General features: G+C 46.0%; 1 protein-coding gene across 1 annotated transcript; it reads right to left on the bottom strand.

Annotated features, from left to right (window-relative positions):
- Positions 1-966: 966 nt before the first annotated feature.
- Positions 967-17,165, bottom strand: VSIG4 (V-set and immunoglobulin domain containing 4). The gene is made up of 8 exons (XM_048482939.1): positions 17,036-17,165; positions 12,555-12,917; positions 11,720-11,998; positions 8,369-8,434; positions 7,586-7,654; positions 6,010-6,123; positions 5,041-5,062; positions 967-1,626 (listed from the first exon to the last, which is right to left on the bottom strand). Exons 1-8 carry the CDS (start codon positions 17,130-17,132, stop codon positions 1,371-1,373), a joined length of 1,266 nt encoding a protein of 421 aa, XP_048338896.1. The 5' UTR covers positions 17,133-17,165; the 3' UTR covers positions 967-1,370.
- Between the last annotated feature and the right edge of the window lie 734 nt (positions 17,166-17,899).

The following is a 17,899-nucleotide window of genomic DNA, read 5'->3' as shown; positions in this document are numbered from 1 at the left end:
TCTCCATTGTGAGAACTTCCCATTTATACCTACCCTTTGTTTCCTGTTCCTCAACCAGTTTTTAATCCATAGGAGGACTTCCCCTCTTATTCCTTCATTGCTGAGTTTTCTCAACAGTCTCTGGTGAGGAACTTTGTCAAAAACCTTTTGGAAATCCAAGTGAACTTAATGTCCACTGGTTCACCCCTTATCCACATGACTGTTTACACCCTCAAAGAATTCTAGTAATTTTGTAAGACAGGACTTGCCTCTGCAAAAGCCATGCTGACTCTTCCTCAGCAGGTCTTGCTTTTCTACATGTTTTATAATTTTATCTTTAATGATAGATTCTACTAATTTTACCAGGAACAGATGTCAAACTGACTGGCCTGTAATTTCCGCGAGGTCCCCCTAGACCCTTTCTTAAAGATTGGTGTGACGTTGGCCATCTTCCAGTCTTCAGGGATGGAGCCTGATTTCAGGGATAAGTTGCATATTAAAGTGAGAAGATCAGCAATTTCATGCTTGAGCTCTTTAAGAACTCTTGGATGAATGCAATCTGGGCCAGGGGATTTGGTAGCATTTAGTTTATCAATGGCTGCCAGAACTTCTTCCTTGTCTACCACTATCTTCGCTAGTTCCTCGGATTCGCCTCCTAAGAAGCTTGGTTCAGGTGCAGGAATGTTCCTCACCTCCTCTTGGGTGAAGACAGATGCAAAGAATTCATTCAGCTTCTCTGCAATCTCCCTGCCATCTTTTAGCACACCTTTTGTTCCTTCATCATCTAACGGGCCTACCGCTTCCCTAGCTGGCTTCCTGCTTTTGATGTACTTGAAGAACTGTTTGTTGCTGGTCTTGATGTTCGCAGCCATGCGTTCCTCATAATCCTTTTTTGCCTCCCTTACAGCTAACTTACTTCTCTTTTGCCACCATTTGTGTTCTCTCTGGTATTCTTCATCTTCATCATTCTTCAAATGAACTGATCTCTGTCGCCTAGAGGTGTAATAGTGGGAGATCTCCAGCCACTACCTGGAGGTTGGCAATCCTACAAGCAATAGGTGGCACCCCTGTGGCTGATGCTGCAGCTGTGCAGCTCAGGATAGTGGGCTGAGTTGGGGGAACATGAACCCCTGCACATTTTCTTGTCCAGTTGTGGGCACATGTGCAGGAGCTAGCTTCTGGTGTGTGGTGCCAAACGGGATCATGGCCATGGGCTCTCTTCTTCCAGGTACTTGTACATAACCCATTGTTAAGGCAGGAGGGAGTTTGACTGGACAAATTAATGGGAGGAATTTTAAGGGCGAACCTGAAGTGACACAAGTTAACAGATGCCCCTGAAGAAAGGGCAGCTGATGAACCACTTTCCCTCTTGCTAAGTGCTTGAAGGTCCATCACTGGCTTGGCCTCTTTGTGTCCAAGCCGGCCCCCTTCTGAGTGTCTACCACTTCATACACAGATTCCATCTTGTCCACGAGGGTCTCGTACTCATTGTCAATCTTGGTGCCCATTGGCACATAAATGGGGACTTTGGCTGGCTCCACGGCATAGCTGCTCTCACCCCTTGGAGAGACGGGCTCAGCAGTGCAGGCGGGTGCTTCAGCCACGGCAGGCCTGGCCTCTTCTCTCACGACAGTCACAGAATTGTTGCTGGAAGAGAATGTTAAGGTTTGGATCACGCCAAACAGCATCTCGTGTCCTTCCTTCCTTATCTACCAGCCTCTGGACTGCATGATTTGAGATCTGTGGCTCCAGTTCAAAAGGCACAAAGGGAAGCAAATCAGTACAAGTCTGCTCCTGCCGAAGAGGGCTACCTAAAAACCCCTCCCCTGTTAAAAAAGGAAGCCAGCATGCAGTCTAGGGAGAGGGATGCTGCTTTTCCACTTTACTTTAGAAAGAGGTAACACTGTCAATACACCTCTCTTTTGCCTCGGGGAAACAGAGTTTGGAGGTTTTTACATTGCTGCAAATGCCTGAAAACCTGGTTGATGGCAAGGCAGTAGGATAAGAGAAGGACTTGGGAATTCACCTGGGGAAGCAATGCCTTTCTCCAACCTACTTTCAGGCTCCATGGCCTGTTTCATTTAGAACAAATGCAGCAATGTAAGGTCGATTCCCCACTTTTAATTAGTTCCAGAATTGTGACTGGAAATGTCGCAGTTTCCTTGCATTTTCCCCACTGGGCCACAGATCAGTTCTGGCTCTGTCGCTCCCCACACCCCTTACCCCACATTCCTCCCATACCTGCTTGCTTGTGCAACTTTTGCCAGGACACGTTTACATTCTGGATTGGTGGGGAATTTCGGGCAACTGAGTTCGTTTTCAGATTCCCGCATTAGCAGTGACGCGATTGTTCCCAGCCAATCGGAACGCGCCAGGCAATGCGCAAGCAGATTTTTCTTTAAGTTTCGATTTCGTCTCACTTGGCTCCTCCTGTTCCTCTGATTCGGTCATACATTTACCGGTCTAACGATAAAACAAGAACTCGAGAACTCAAGAGAACGGGAACACTCGGATTCCCCTGCTTTTTTTACTAACTCGATAGAACGGGGGCTTCTTGGATAGCCGTGGGCGCAAATTTCTGCAGTAATGGATGGGGCAAACCTTCCATTGGAAAGTATCTGCCCGACACGGCATGACACGACACAACAGGACAGCCCTGGCAATCCGATCCCATGGTAGTGGGGAATGTCCGTTTTCTGGAATCAGAGACGGGAGCAGATGCCTTGATTGTCGTGAGGTCAAAGAAACAGCGATGAAAAGGTTGGTTACTTTTCAAACTTGCATCAATCTACATCTAATTTGCAGTGGGAAATCGACCAAACATGGCTTCTCCACACCATGGTTCACCCAAATATTTTTGCAAAAATATTCCAATATTGAGAGATTATCTTTAAAGGAAAGACCAAGCAAACCAAAGGCAGATGAAATGTAGCTGGGGTAAGGTGTGAAAAAATAACTCTGTGAACTTGGGAATAAACCATCTAGGTGAGGGAAGAAATTTCAGAGCAAAAAACTTGCTAATATTTGAATCTTTATGTTCCCAATTCAGCTTTTTTTCTCCTGCAATCCCACTTAAAGACAATCTGTTGGACTGCAGCATAAAGAAGCTAGGAAGAAACCCCAGGTTTGATACATTAAAGTATTAATATAAATGTAAGCCTTAATGTCCATAACATCAGACTTTGAAAACTACTATCTGGTTATTTTTCAAAATTGGAAAAGTCAAACTTGCTTATTTCAAGCCTGTGCTAAATCTTAGTTGTATAGTTTTACTGATATCAGCCAGATATAAAATACGTTTTAAAACAGTCTGTTTTGTCAAAATTATTGCACGCTATATGGCGAAGAGAAGCTCTGAGTAGTCCAGGAGCTAGAAGAACATTGGCTGGCATTCCCAATGGCTTTGGAGTCTGGTAACATATGAATGGGGCTATCCTATGCTTGTCCTCAAGTGCCATCCCTAGGGGGAAGCCTAGGGAAAGGTTATGTTCCTTAATGGATATCCTCAAAGGCCCTTAAGTGTTAGGAAGTGGCTAAAAGCGCCCATTCCAGCTTGAAGAACTCCTCTCAGCTGAAGGGAGGAGGCAGCCATGTATGTGTTTAGATTCTGGAGAGAAGCAGAGAGTTGGCTGAAGCACATTTGGGGATGCAAAATCTCTCTCTCTCTCTCTTGGATATGAACCACGCTAGTGGATTTACTGAGAGCTAGTGTGGTACAGTGGTTAAGTAGACCTAGAGAACTGGGTTAAATTCTCGACTTCTGTACATGCTGGTTGACCTTGGGCCAATCACAGTTCCCCCAGAACTCTCTCAGCCTACGCGGAGCCAGGCTATGGCAAACCATCTCTGAGCATCTCTAACCTTGAAAACATACAAGGTGGTTGGGTGGGAGGGGGGGAGGAATATTTTCCTGCCCACTCGGGCTGCTCCAGCTCCTCACAGGAAAGCTGAATTGCCAGTCTGGCCCTGGAGACCTGCAGTTGCTCTTCCTGTTTCACTGTGAATTGCTTCAGTAGTTTGCCTTTCTTCCTGGTCCATGGGTGCCAGACAATGCACTCTAATCCGTGACAGATTACGTCATAAAACAGCTGACTTGGAGTTGCCAAAGAACATGGCATTTTCTAGGCTGGTTTGGAGGGAAGGTGGCATGATGTAGCCCAACCTCATCAGAACTCAGGAGCTAAGCAAAGTTATTTGGAGGGGAGACCACCAAGGGAAGATGCTGCAGATGAAGTCAATGGGAAATCACCTCTGCTTCTCACTAGCCTTCAAAGTTCCTGGCTGGTGTCGCCATAAGTCAGCTGCAACTTGAGGGCACAAAGGTACATATAGTGGTTTGAGAATGTGGGGGCTCAGGTGCCTCAATAGGTGGAGAGAAGGGCTCCCCATGGCTTTGCTATTAGATTGCATTGTGAAAAGTACCAGCCCCAATCCATCATACTCAGCAACATCCTGTGTGCAAGCCAATTTCCTCACTGAGCAAACATTGCTGTCTCCATGGTAGTGCCGGTCACCTGATGTAGGAATGCAGACAGAGCAACAATGATTTGGTATATTGTTGAAGGCTTTCATGGCCAGACTCAACTGGTTGTGGTGGGTTTTCCGGGCTGTGTGGTTGTGGTCTGGTAGATCTTGCTCCTAACGTTTTGCCTGCATCCGTGGCTGGCATCTTCAGAGGTGTGTCACAGAGAAATGTGCACACAGCCTGGAAAGCCCGCAACAACCAGTGATTTAGTACTTTTCTCTTTAAATTTGCAAACCAGCAGACAATTATGGCTTAGTCAGGTGACCCTTCTAAAGCCAGAAAAGACTTGGTTCAGCAATCCAGTTCTAGCTCCCCACACCCCAAGTATTAAGGAAACAGCTTCCTTTAGAAAATTGGGTGTGCCCCCCCACCCCCACTGACTCCTGGCCATTCCTTTGCATCCTCTGCATTTTCTTTCCCCACCCCATAACTGGACAAAATTGGGCTCTTTTCACTCAGTCTTTAACATTCACATCACCAAGATACTTTAGTCCAACTTTTGCACCTTGCCTTCCCAAAGTCCAGAAGGTACTTACTAGGTCACTTCATAGGCGTCATCTGAAAAAGAAACAGCAGAGCCTTATCTGAAAACCTTCCACTCAGAAAGGAAATTTGTTTTAAAACAGTAAGCAACATCCACTGAAAATGTGCGAAGGACACCATCAGGGAAGGCTTTGACTTCCCTGGGGAAGCTTTGCCATTTAAAGTGCTGCAAACCCCTGATCCAAAAGAGGCCGCATAATGTGCTGTGTCTGCCCCAAGTTCTCTTGACCAGCGAGGCACAGTTGGGGGCTGGCTGATGGAGCCTCTTTATCAACCAGGAACTGGGTTGGAGAAAGAAAGTTTTAAGGGAGCTGAAGGGAGCATGGCAGAGCTTTGTAGATTTTTGAAGGATATTAAAAATATCCAGAAACCGACAACCAGTGTGCACACCCTGAACAGATGAACTTTCTGTACAGAACTATTGTGTGTTAGGGATTTGCACATTTGGATATAAACAAAAGAAAACATCAACAGAAAATGCCTCACTTGTTGATATAGTTTTCATATCAAAATGGATATGCCCACCTCTTCTATCTCCCCTACAACATGTGGAGCATTTCCTAAGCAACCTTCTTTCTCTGGCTGTCAAATTCTTCTTTGTACTAGTTTGGCAAGCAAGAATTTTAACTGTCAATAGAACAGCTTCTAAATATCTGTCTGATAGTTGGCAAGGAGGAAATTGGGTGTTTCTGACAGATCCATGCTTTGACCAAATGCACCGCAGACATCTTTTCTGGGCAAAGTTTTTCTGTGATGGTAACAAAAATGTTTATCTTGCCTTTTCTTGAAGGCGAGATATAAACATTTTAATGAATGAATGGAAAATTAAAATGAGTTCAGCTCTACATATAGCAGCCTCATCCAAAGGGGATCCTAAACCCACGACTGCTTGTTGGGAATCACTCTCTCCACCACCAAGATTTTCGGAAAAGCCACTCCCTTTCCAGCAATACCTGACTCACCAGCCCTGCGCTTCCTGCTGCAGAAGATGACCGCCAAGACCGCAAGAAGCACCGTGATGCAGAGCACAGCAATCAGGCCAATGATGTAGAGGGGCAGGCTGGGCCTCGGAGGAGCTGGAACAAAACAGCAAAATGGCCGCGCAAAATGGCAGCGCAAGCAGCTGCCTTCAGCTTACAGGGGCTGAATTGGGCCACAGAAGGAGAGCTGCCAAGTGCTGCTCTCTGGGGTTGCCCTGAATCTCAGCATCCCATCTGGAAATTGGAATTGTTAAATAGCCGACATCACAGGCTGTCCCAAAGCATAATAAATAATTCTGGCCTGATCTTATGTTTTTTAAGGACAACTTACAATTTAGGCGTATCAAACATTCAGCAGAAATTACCGTATATACTCGGGTATAAGCCGACCCACGTGTAATCCGAGGCACCTAATTGTACCACCAAAACCTGGGAAAACTTATTGACTCACGTATAAACCAAGGGTGGGAAATGCAGGAGCCAGCTTCCCCCGTCAAGTCTCTGATGGAGGCAGGCAGGCAGGGGATCTCTGCACCTTGCTCCTCACTCCCGCTGCCATGGCAGCTAGAGCAAGGCTGCTGCAAGGCTTTGGCAGGCCCCTCACTTCCCACTGTGACAGGGGAAGTGATGCAGAGGCACAGGAAAGGAAACCATTGCCTAAGGCATAATGGTACCCAAGCCTGCATGCAGCAGCCCCCACATGAGGCCACTCACCCCTGCCAGGCTGAGCATGCGAGCAAGTGCTCCAGAAGCCCTGGCTACACACAGCCATACTGGCTCCAGGTATTCATATAGCTCAGTTGCTATCAGACAGGTCCTGCCTTTGGGCTATCTTTACAGTTATGGTGAGTATTTTTAAAATGATAATTTTACCTGTAATGTGGGTTTAACATGTTGTTGTTGCCCTGAGCCCTTTTGGGATGGACAAGGTATAAAACTAAAATTAAAAATGAATTTTAAATTTTGTTTATAGCATACCCATGAGCCTTTGCTGAATATGCAAATTATTAATCCTCTGCGGGATTATCCTGCCCCCCTAGCCCTGAGGCAGGTGAGCCAGCCAAAGGAATCCAAAAGCATGCAGAACCTCCAGAGCAGGGGTCCCCAACTTTTTTGAGCCTGCAAGCCCCTTTGGAACGCTGACACAACACTGGGAGCTCAGCCACAAAATGGCTGCTGCAGGAGGCTCAGCCGGTCACAAAATGGCTGCTACAGCTCACCTTCAGTAACAGAGGGGAGATCTCGAGCCCTTTGGGGGTGAGGCGGCTTATAAATCACATAATAAATAAATAAATAAATAAATCTTTGATCTGTGGTGGCAGTGGCTGCCAAAGAAACCTTTTTAAAGAACTCACACGACCATCGTTCAGAAACCTGGCTGGGCGAAGTTCCTAACCAGCCCCACCCACCTTCTAGAAACCCTTGGTGGGCACAAGGACGTGTATTGTTGGTGGGAGCCGTGATGCCCACAGGTGCCAGGTTAGGGACCCTTGCTCTGGAGCATCAAAAGAACACTAAGGCAACTCTGCTTGCCCATCCTCCTTTCAGCTTCCCATACCTGGGGTGTCAACAGGGTGCCCTGAAACGCTCTCGTCCCTCTGAGGTTCTAGTGCAGTTGGAACCAGACCTGCAAATCAAGCCCAAGGTCAAGATTCAGTTGAAAAGAAGCAGTTGGCTTCCTCGAAGCAACTACAACAGGAGATCTCCTGTGCAGCTGCAGGGAGGGGCCTCAGAGCTCTACTGTTCACAAACAGGACTTATACCTTTTCCATGATTAGACCCTCCCAAGCAACTCTGCCAACATTATTAATTGGTTGGGCTGTGAACATGTACAGACTGCCTGTCATGCTCTTAATCTATGGGCGTTTCCCCACTTGCCACGACCCCCCTATGCCGCGCGCTACTCTCAGCGTGCGTCATTTCTGGTGTGCGACCGGGCTTCCCCACGACGCGCGGGGTCATCAAAAGGCGCCTTTTGGAAGAGCGCCAGGGATGACACACGCTGAGGGGGCGCGACAGCGGCAGTGTCGGGGCGACTGCGTTGTCACCGCCCCTGTAGTGGGGAGTGCCGGGGGACCCCGCGCTACTTGCCTACAGTAGTGCGCAGCTACTGGTAAGTGGGAAAACACCCTATCTCCCCTCCCATAGACCACCTTTGCTTTCTAGATTTGGGCATACTCTTTGTGTCACCTTGCCCCGTACCAGGATTTGTGTTGCTATATCAACCAAGCCTGTTTTTCCCTGTTATCTCAGGAAGCTTCACCGCAAAACCCAAATACACAACAGCTTAATCCCAGTCCCTGCCTGGCTTTCCATTCAGCAACCCTTTGAAATGGCTTACCTCTTTCAGCAATAGTGGCATCTGAATTCTCAGAGCTCGGTTTTAGAGTAGGCAATTCTGAAGGATCTACAAGGAGAAAGCACCAGGCATTGACTTTGCCATTAATAACAGAACCTTTGGTGGCCAATCAGGAAACATCCTATGATGGTAAAGTTAGGGACACACATACTGGCAGCTTTCCCCAAAAGTGCTGACAAAACCTGAAAAAAGTTTTTTTCTTTTTTACAAAATGTGTATCTTGCTTTTCTTCCCACAAATGGACCACTGAGGTGGCTAATAAATTAACACATCTACACATAAAACCACATTTCAAAACTATTGATACCAACCAACCACCCATAAAAATGTGCATCTTTAAAACAACTTAAAACAGAATTAAAATAAAAATAAAGGCAGAAGACTGGAGGAGGGCTGATGTCCCCATCTTCAAAAAGGGGAAAAGGAGGATCCAAATAATGGCTGCCCAGTCAGCCTGACATCAATGCCAGCAAAGATTTTAGAGTAGATCATTAAACAGACAGTCTGTAAGTACTTAAAGAGGAATGCCATAATCACTAAAAGTCCACATGGGTTTCTCAAAAACAAATCATGCCAAACTAGTCTTATCACTTTTTTTGATAGAGTGACAAACTTGGTAGATGAAGGGAATGCTGTCGATGTAGCAGACCTTGACTTCATGAAGGCCTTTGGCAAGGTTCCCCCATGACATTCTTCCAAGCAAGCTAGTAAAATGTGAGCTAGACAATTCTACTGTTAGATGGATTTGTAATTGGTTGACTGACCAAACCCAAAGGATGCTCATCAATAGCTCATCTTCATCCTAAAGAAAAGTGGCTAGTGGGTGTCACAGGGTTCTGTCCTGGGCCCATTGCTATTCAATATTTTTTAAAATCAATTACTTGGGTGATGGAAGAGAGGGCATGCTTATCAATTTTGAGGTGAAGGTGTCACTGAGAGAATTGACAAATGAAAAAAAGAAAAACTTCACCTGATGAGGAAGATGGCAACAGAAGCAGGCAGATGAATCTCTCTGGGTTTCAGAGCTTTGTTGCTATGATTGAGAAGGCCCTCTCCAAGTTTGCCCCATGCCTAATCTCAAATGGTGGGAGCACCTGAATCAGAACTTACAAAGATGACCATAGCGATCAAACCGATTCGCAAGAAAGTTTGCAGTCTTTCAGGTATATTGGTTCAAAACCTGATGAACATCTGGAGAAATGCTTGTTTCTGGGGATATACAGAGATGCCCTCTTCTGAGTCAGACTGTCTATCTCAATAATGTCTGCTCTGAGTGTGGGTGGCTCTCCAGGACCACAAGCCACCTGGACCATGGACCTTTTTCTCCAGCAGCTTGGACCATGGACCTTCTACGCACAAAAGATGTGATCTGCCACCAAACCAGGCAACTGGTGTTCACTGGACACATTCTCAAAGAGGATATTTTTTGACCAGTGACTATAGCTCTGCAATCTATATAATCAGGAGCAAGGATCTACAAGAGTAATTAGTTGCACTGTAAATTATTTGTTTTCATCTCAAGATCTGCTGTAGCTTTTCAGAATTATAGCATATACATATATATACATACACACACACAAAGAAATAACAATAAACATGAACACTTTCACACCTCACCACATCAGTGCAAAGCATAATCATAAAATACTGAAAAGAGAAAAGCAAACAACAAAGTAAAGGAAATCAAGAAAATATCCAAATGACTTCCTGCTATCTCACTATCGAATTCTAATCCATTTTAGGTTCATGCGTTTAATTAAAATAAAACACATTATCAGTTATACTCTATATCATTTCTAATATATTTTCAGTCTGCTGTTTTCTTTTAAGTCTCAAATCCTGTGATTATTTCTCTTCTACCATATTTTCTCAATAGGTAGTCTGTAAAAGGTTTCCAGTTTTCTACAAATTTCTCCCTGTTACTGTCTTTCATTAATATTGTTAGTTTTGCTATTTCTGAATTTTTTGTGAGCTTCTGTATCTGTTCTTCCTTGGTTGATACTTTTTCTTCTCTTCATTTCTGGACATACAATGCAGAGGCGTAGAAAGGCAAAATGGCGCCCAGGGCAAAATGGTGCCACCGGCCCACCTCCACCGTGCCCGACTTACCTGAGCAGGCAGTGGGCAGCGGTCCCGGGAAGCCTGGTGGGGCAGTGCTGAAGGGTGCCCAGTGGGCCTGTGGAAGGCTGCCGCCCACCCCTCCTCCATCGAGCAGGCGCGGACTCCAATGGAGGTAGGTTGGAGTTACCCGGCAGTGGGCTGATTCCTCAACTCGAGGGGCACCCAGTGGGCCTGTGGAAGGCTGCTTCCCACCCCACCTCCATCAGAGCCCCACCTGTGAGCAGGTATGCGCTCCAATGGAGGTGGAGTGGCCTGGCAGCAGCCTACCGCAAGCCCGCACTGCTTCCTGGACCCTGAGCAGGCTGCTTGTCCTCTGGCTGGCCACAGAATGGGCAGTCTGCTTGGATTGGGAAGCAGCGTGGTCTAGGGGAAAGGAGGAGGGGGTGATTTTCCACCACCCACATGACCCCAACGGCTCCTCTCAGTGCGCTGGTCCCCATCTCACCCCCTGGTAGCTACGCCAGTCCTTGCAGTGTCCTTGCAGCCGTTCATATATACGTGAAAAGCAGCCTATATTTATTTGGGATATCATCTCCAATTAATCCCAGTAGAAAAACCTCAGGCTTTTTCTTCATTGTTATTTTAATAATTTTCTGTATTTCTTTGAGTACCATGTCCTAAAGGATTTAGCCTCTGTGCATAGCCACCCCAAGTGAAAAAAGATCCCTCATGTTTTTGGCATTTCCAACATCTATTATATATAGCTTTATACATTTTTTCCCAACTTTTTTGGCATCAGATACCATCTATACATCATTTTGTAATGATATTCTTTCAGGTTATAGCTTGCTGTGAATTTTAGATCCCCTTTCCTTAGTCTCTCCCACTCCTCCAGATTAATATTCCTACCAATAACAAATAGCAACGCTTCAGGCAGAAGCTCTGTTAAACGAAATGCCATTACAAAATAGTTTCTTGTATACACACACTTCTTCAGATACACAGTGAAGATTCTTGTGTTGTGGTATGTTTTTCTTCAATCTGCGCTGTCAATTAGATCTCCAACAGTCACTAACGCTACTGAGTTAAAGTGCTGTCTAGCCCACCCATTTTCTAAAAATACTGGTTTTGGTTGCCGGAGAAGATAGCAGTGGACCCCAAGTTAGGGACTCCGATATAGAGGGTAAAGTTGTACTGGATAATGCTTTTTAATGGTGTTCCTTAAAATCCATTATCTTTCTGTCATTCTATATGATTTATTGGGGTCCTTACCTCTTACAGTTAGCTGCAAGGTGTCGCTCCTCTGGATAATGGAGCTGACTCGGTTCTGTACTTCACAGAAATATGCTCCTGTGTCTGATTCCTGCAGGCTGTCAAAGTGGAGTATGGCATCCTCTCCAATTTGGTCTGCATTTCCTTTTTGAGCTGTCTTGAACCATCGGTATATGATGGGAGGGGAGCCATTGGCTTGGCAGGTGAGGCTGATATTCCTCCCTGTGGGCAGGATAGATCCCACACTCCCAGCTGTGAGGACGGGCTTGGTCACTGCCACTGAAGAAGAGAAGGAAAATGTTTATCGTGCAGCTACAGCAACTGGCCACCGCACAAGGGACCAACGGTCCAAAGGATGCAGGAGGAAAGGGAAGGAGGGCAATTAAAGAACAGGAATGCAGCATCAGGGAGGATGTCATGTTTCTGGACAGAGAATACCTTGGGGAGCATTTCTGCCCTTCATCCCCCATCGTTCATCGGAAAGTCATACAAAGTTAAAAAACCCACTTAAGGACAGCTCAGTACGTACCAGGCAAAACTAAACAAACATGGTGTGGTGTAGTGGATTAGGAGTGTCTGATCTGGAGAACTGGGCTTGATACCCCATTCCTACCCATGAAGCCTGCTGAGTGATCTTGGGCTAGTCACAGCTCTTACAGAGCCCCACCTACCTCACTTCAATATGTCTGCTGTGGGAAGAGAAATGGAAAGCGTTTGAAAGCCGCCTTGAGACCTTTATGATTAAGAAAAGGGGGTATAAATCCAAAACTCCTCTTTACATGCCCCTTCTGTTATGTTTTTAACCACTGAATGCCCTGCAGCCCGCAAGGGTTACCTTTGACAACACTGAGGATAGTCATCCTCTCTTTCGTCATCCTGGTCTTGTTTCTTGCCACCCAGATAACTACACAGGTGTATTGCCCACGATCGGTCATCTCCAGATCCTCAATGAGGAGGGAGACATCTCCGGGTGGATCTTTCGGAACATGGATTCTGCCTTTGAAAAGCGTCAAGAGTGTCTGATCTCCAGAGTCAGGAGTCCGGCGAAAGATGGTCCTCGTGCTCTGATCTGGCAGAGAGATTTTCCACAACACAGCTTGCTGCTCCACGTCAGTAGAGGGCTCATACACACATGGCAAGTTAACAGATGCTTGCCAGGTCCCTTCAATTTCTTGCACGCCAGTTAGATCCAGCAGGGCTGCAAGGACAACAGGACAACTATAAACAGATACCAATTCTGGGAAATTATCCATCTCCAGATAAGAGAACTCCGTTCTGGGGAGTGAATGCCAGTTCTTTTACACGGAGGTCACCATTATGCTGGTAAGAACCTGAATGGGAACATCCTAAATTAGAAACAACTTTGGCTCTAGTTTAGCCTTCTTTCTTAATAGCCATTTTGTTCTGGCAAAAAAAGAACACCCCCATTGCACATCCAGGTCATGTTTTAGTTCTTTCACAACCACCCACTATTGCACCGAACCCCAGTGAAATCTGGCACTCCCTCGATCTGAGCACTCGCAGGATGCTTACCCAGGGCTAAGGCTAGAGACCCCTGGAATTATGCAAAACCACATGCATATTGCAGAGACAGGCTTCTCTTGTGGGTGAGGCTTCTGTTTGGCAATTGCTTGTGTCCCTGTTCTGATTTATTAAGGAAAGCATGAAGAACATGCAGTCCTGCCTTTAAGACTTCTTCAAAGTTTTATTTACATCTGTTAATTCGCCCATTATGTTTTAGTCAGCCACTGTAAATTCCCCCTTCCGCAAATGCAAAGCTGGCGCTGTGAGTGAAAGGGCAACAGAACTGCAGCTGTTCAAGGCTTCCTTTCCTGGGTGGGTTTGGTTTGGTCTGAGTGACGGAATTTGTATGAAGGCAGATTTGTGTTCTTACTTTTGCTATTAGATAAAGCACAATACTATTGCCAAGGAAGTGTAAACATTGGCTGTTTTTGCACGGTCAAAATATCCCAGGATGAGCATGGAAAATATCCCTGTGCATCCAGGAATTCTCAAAGCCACACAGGGTCTGCCCCAGTGTTGCCCCGCTATTTTTCCTTTGCCCCGCAGCTTTCAAAAAACACCAACATGGCTTTTTAAAAATGCCCCTGTGTGACCCCGCTGCCGTGCAAACACCACAGAAGCAGACCCAGTATATTTTTCCTGCCTCGCAACTTCCTCCCACTGCCTCTGTCTCCCCATCACCAATCAGCAACCAGGGCCACTGGAGGGGGGCGGGGCGGGCAGAGGAGATGGTGCTTCCCAAACCAGCCATACAAAACCCTGGAAATGCCTCCTGCACAAAGTTTCCAGCATTTTCCATTGGCGCTGCCCCCCCCCCCCACATATAAAAACACAGTCAGCTCAAGTGGACCAAGAGCACCCCCAGCCAAACCAAAAGCAAGGAAGCAGCAATCCTGCAAGACCACTGTGTGGTGGGGGGGGAGATGTGAGGGGAAACTAGCAGTACAAGCCACCCACCATATGGGGCAGTGGGACTCAGATTTTGCACCAGGCTACATTTTCCCTAGGTACCCCTCTGTCAGCAACAGAGTCCAAATCCAGTTTGAAATACCTCATTCTGTATACTATCTGGTTGGATAAAAGGAAGTGGGGGGAAAATCTCAGGAAATCTTGCAGAGAAGGTAAAAGAAAGGAGGCTTCCAAATGTGAAGGAGATGCATTTAGGGATAGTCTTGGACCTATCAAAAAAGATTTGCAGGACACCAGGCATGCTCAGATCTGCTTGCTTCTGCCAGTCAAAAACAACAGCGAATCAGAATGTGGGACACCAAGCATGCTCAGATCTGTCCTGAGCCCATGTGGAACAAAATGGAGTATTATCTCCCGGTCCTGCCTCAGCACCTGGGAAGAAGCAGGGAGCCATGCGGAGGAAGAAACTGGGACAAAATAGCTGGGGTATGTAAGATCCTGTTTCTACCCTGGGATGTTTTGACCGTGCAAAAACGGCCATAGTGGAGTATATTGTATGACTCCTCCCTTTTGCAGCAAGTGAGACACAGTAGTTCCATTTCATGGATTTTTCTGGTAAGAGACCATCTTGCAACATTTATGAACAAATACCCTCATGATGCTGGCAAACTCAGTCAGTCTTAAGCAGCATTTATATACTGCATATGCACACTCCTATGAAAGTGTTCCAGGGGAAATGGGGCTTTTCTCCAACACAAGCATCCTTCCCTTCTCACAAGAACCTAGGACAAGATTCTTGGGGTGGTGGAAAGCACCACCATTCATGGAAAAAGCTACAAGAGCCAACTTATTGTATGAAACTAAAGGCATGAGATAAAGTCTGTATCATTTTGTACACATGGAAATGCAAGGTATTCGAGAACAGTAATAATAAGAGAATTTGATTCCAGGCATGAGACAGTTCTGACCTTTGGTTACAGTTGCATTCTGTGAATCCCTAAAACACACACACACACACACACACACACACACACACACACACACACACACACACACACACACACACACACACACACTATATAGACTTTTGTGAAGAAGCTACAAAGCCAGTAAATCATGCAAATTAGCCAGCTCTTACACAGTAGGGGGAAACGTTCACCGTGCTTGCTCAACATGATGATATTGCTACATTCTGAAAATCAGAGCCTTCTTGCCCCTCTGCAACATGTGCAAACACTCTGGATGCTTATACTTCTTCAGAACGAGGCATCTTTAAAAATAAATCAAAGGAAGTTCCTTTGTTTATATGGTCCATTTCAGCAACAGAAAACTACTTACACAGGGCTTCTTTTGGCACTTGAAAGACCATCATCTTTACTGTGGCAGGAGTATCCACTCTGCCAGATGGGTGTAGTGATCATTGAAGTGGGCAAGTATGCATTTCACACACACCACCTTGAGCATTTGCCCAACACACTGCAGCTGGTGAGGACATGAGAAGGGAGACTCTCACACAATGTCAAATTTTTCTCTACTGCTTCTTGCCCACAACACTACCTGAAGGAAGCATCCCTTTAACTCATTTCAATTGACAAGCATGAAATGATATAACATGATTGCACTGAAGCCTATATGTTAAAACACTGTATTATGTCAGAAAAGGCAGCCAAGGGTCTAGAATTTTGTACTCCTGAAAAGTTTTTTACAAGAATTTTTTGTCACTGAACCACAGACACATCACTTTTGTTAAAGTTGTCAGCTTTGAAGATATCAGATACCTTCTGAAAACCAGGTCTAAGCACAATTATTTGCCCCTCAACAAATATCTTGCATTGTATTTTCAAACTGCACTGAGCATCAGCTGTTTTGCTCCCAGTGAACGGATTCCAAAGCCCTTGTGATGGGGATAACTAGAGAGAAGTGTTCCCATGCTAAGCACAGTCCAAACACTTTGCAGTGGAGCTCCAAGTCCCATGTACGTGCCTATGCAGAAGACTGGCTTTGCATCTCTGCATGAGTCACAGCTCAAAATTAACCTCCGCCAAATAATTGTGGTGGGTCTTTGCATCAGGGGTAACCAGACCACTCAGCCCACACCACCTGCTTGCCAAGAAGAGTGACCTGTTGAAGTTTTGTGCTTGCATCCTGCTAGTCAAGAAGCATGTGACAGTAGCTCATGCCCAAGAGCAAGAGGGGGGGGGGGGTTCTCGGAGGGTGCGCAAAAACTGACTCTGACATCCTTGCAAAAGCCATCTGGACAAGGGTCTAAAAGAGAAAGGTCTCCAATTTTAATTTAGGGAAAAAGAGCACCTCAGAAGCCCAGTCATTTTTGTCTTGTTCTTCTGTTCCAGAATCTTTGAAGCCGTTGTAATATTCGTGGAGATTTTCATCGCCTCCCCCAAGACCTCTTCTACAGCTGCCAGGAGGGCGACTTCAAGTGTCTGTCCTTTCTTTTGGACTCTCAACTAACCATGCAGCCGAAGAGCTCTGCATACACAAGCTGCCTCTTGGACACCAAGGAGTCCCCGAGTGCCAACTGCAAGCATAAATCAGGTGCCTGTTCAGATGTGCCTCCAAGAGAGGGTTCAACCTATCTGAGCTGCTGTCCATACCTGTCCCTGTCCACATTTCCTGAATTGGCATCATAAGTAAACAGCTTCTTTACATGGAGTTAGAAGTTAAGAGGTTGCCTCCAGTTACACTAACCAGAATTCTTAGCATTTCACACCAATATTTCTTTTCTCTCCCAAAGGAAATCCCAACAACATCCCCCAGGCCCCAATGACAGCACCAAACAACCTCTTGAGCCTTTCTTGCTGTTAAATACTGCCATGGTATCATTCTGTATCAGTCTGTGGGGAGGGAATGCAGTAGGGCACTCACCTTTCCCACAGACAGAGGATGCAAGTGCTAGCAGCCATAGCAAGACGGAGTTTTCCATTCTCCAGAGAGCTTCGCCCAGGCCTCCTCTGCTCTTCATTCCAAGAGATCTTGCCCTCCTCCAAGCCCAAGAATGAAGTAAGCCCAACTTCCTTTTCTTCTCTTGCTATATTGTCTGGGATCTCACATCACTTCTGCTCTTTCCGTCTTTTACAAATTGATGAGTAAAACTGTTACCCACTGCCAGGGCAACTAGAAAGTGATTTCAAAGTGATTTCAGCTTTGCCGGCAGTGGGTAAATGCAGAGGCCTTCAGAGCAGAGGTTCTTTATTGTGATTTCAAGCTCTTTCCAGGCCAGAGCACACTCTGCAGAGCAAAAAGCAGCCCTTTTAGTGCAGTTTTCCACCCAATCAGAGGGGAAAGGGGCAGTCCCCTGCCACACAACACAGAAACAAAGAGTACGTTGACTGGCAGCAGCGAGCAGATCTGAGCGTGCCTGGTGTCCTGCAAATCTTTTTTGAGTAAATCTGAAAAATTCGGGTCCGTTTGAATTTTTTTCATTTTGGGGGTGTTTTTTCACGTTTTGACGTGCAGGGGGTGCATTTTTAAAGCTAGTGGCACCAAATTTTCAGTGGACTGTCCTGATGATACCACCCAAGTTTGGTGAAGTTTGGTTCAGGGGGGCCAAAGTTATGAACCCCCAAAGGGGGTGCCCCATCCCCATTGTTTCCAATGGGAGCTAACAGGAGGCCCCCCTGAACCAAACTTCACCAAACTTGGGGTTATCATAAGGACAGTCCCTGGATGATACTCTGAAATTTTGGTGCCACTAGATTTAAGAATGCACCCTGACAGTCACCCAAAGAA

The sequence above is a fragment of the Sphaerodactylus townsendi genome, unplaced genomic scaffold (genome assembly GCF_021028975.2).
Source record: "Sphaerodactylus townsendi isolate TG3544 unplaced genomic scaffold, MPM_Stown_v2.3 scaffold_28, whole genome shotgun sequence".
Classification (NCBI taxonomy): Eukaryota; Metazoa; Chordata; class Lepidosauria; order Squamata; family Sphaerodactylidae; genus Sphaerodactylus; species Sphaerodactylus townsendi.
Note: the sequence above shows the minus strand (reverse complement) of the source record. Positions and strands in the feature narration are given on the sequence as shown.

Excerpts from the sequence above, each read along its gene's own strand:
- VSIG4 (XM_048482939.1), bottom strand. The coding sequence starts at position 17,132 with ATGAAGAGCAGAGGAGGCCTGGGCGAAGCTCTCTGGAGAATGGAAAAC. Across the intron at positions 12,918-17,035 it reads ATCCTCTGTCTGTGGGAAAG|CCCTGCTGGATCTAACTGGC; the intron begins GTGAGTGCCCTA and ends TTGTCCTTGCAG. Across the intron at positions 11,999-12,554 it reads TATCCTCAGTGTTGTCAAAG|TGGCAGTGACCAAGCCCGTC; the intron begins GTAACCCTTGCG and ends TCTCTTCTTCAG.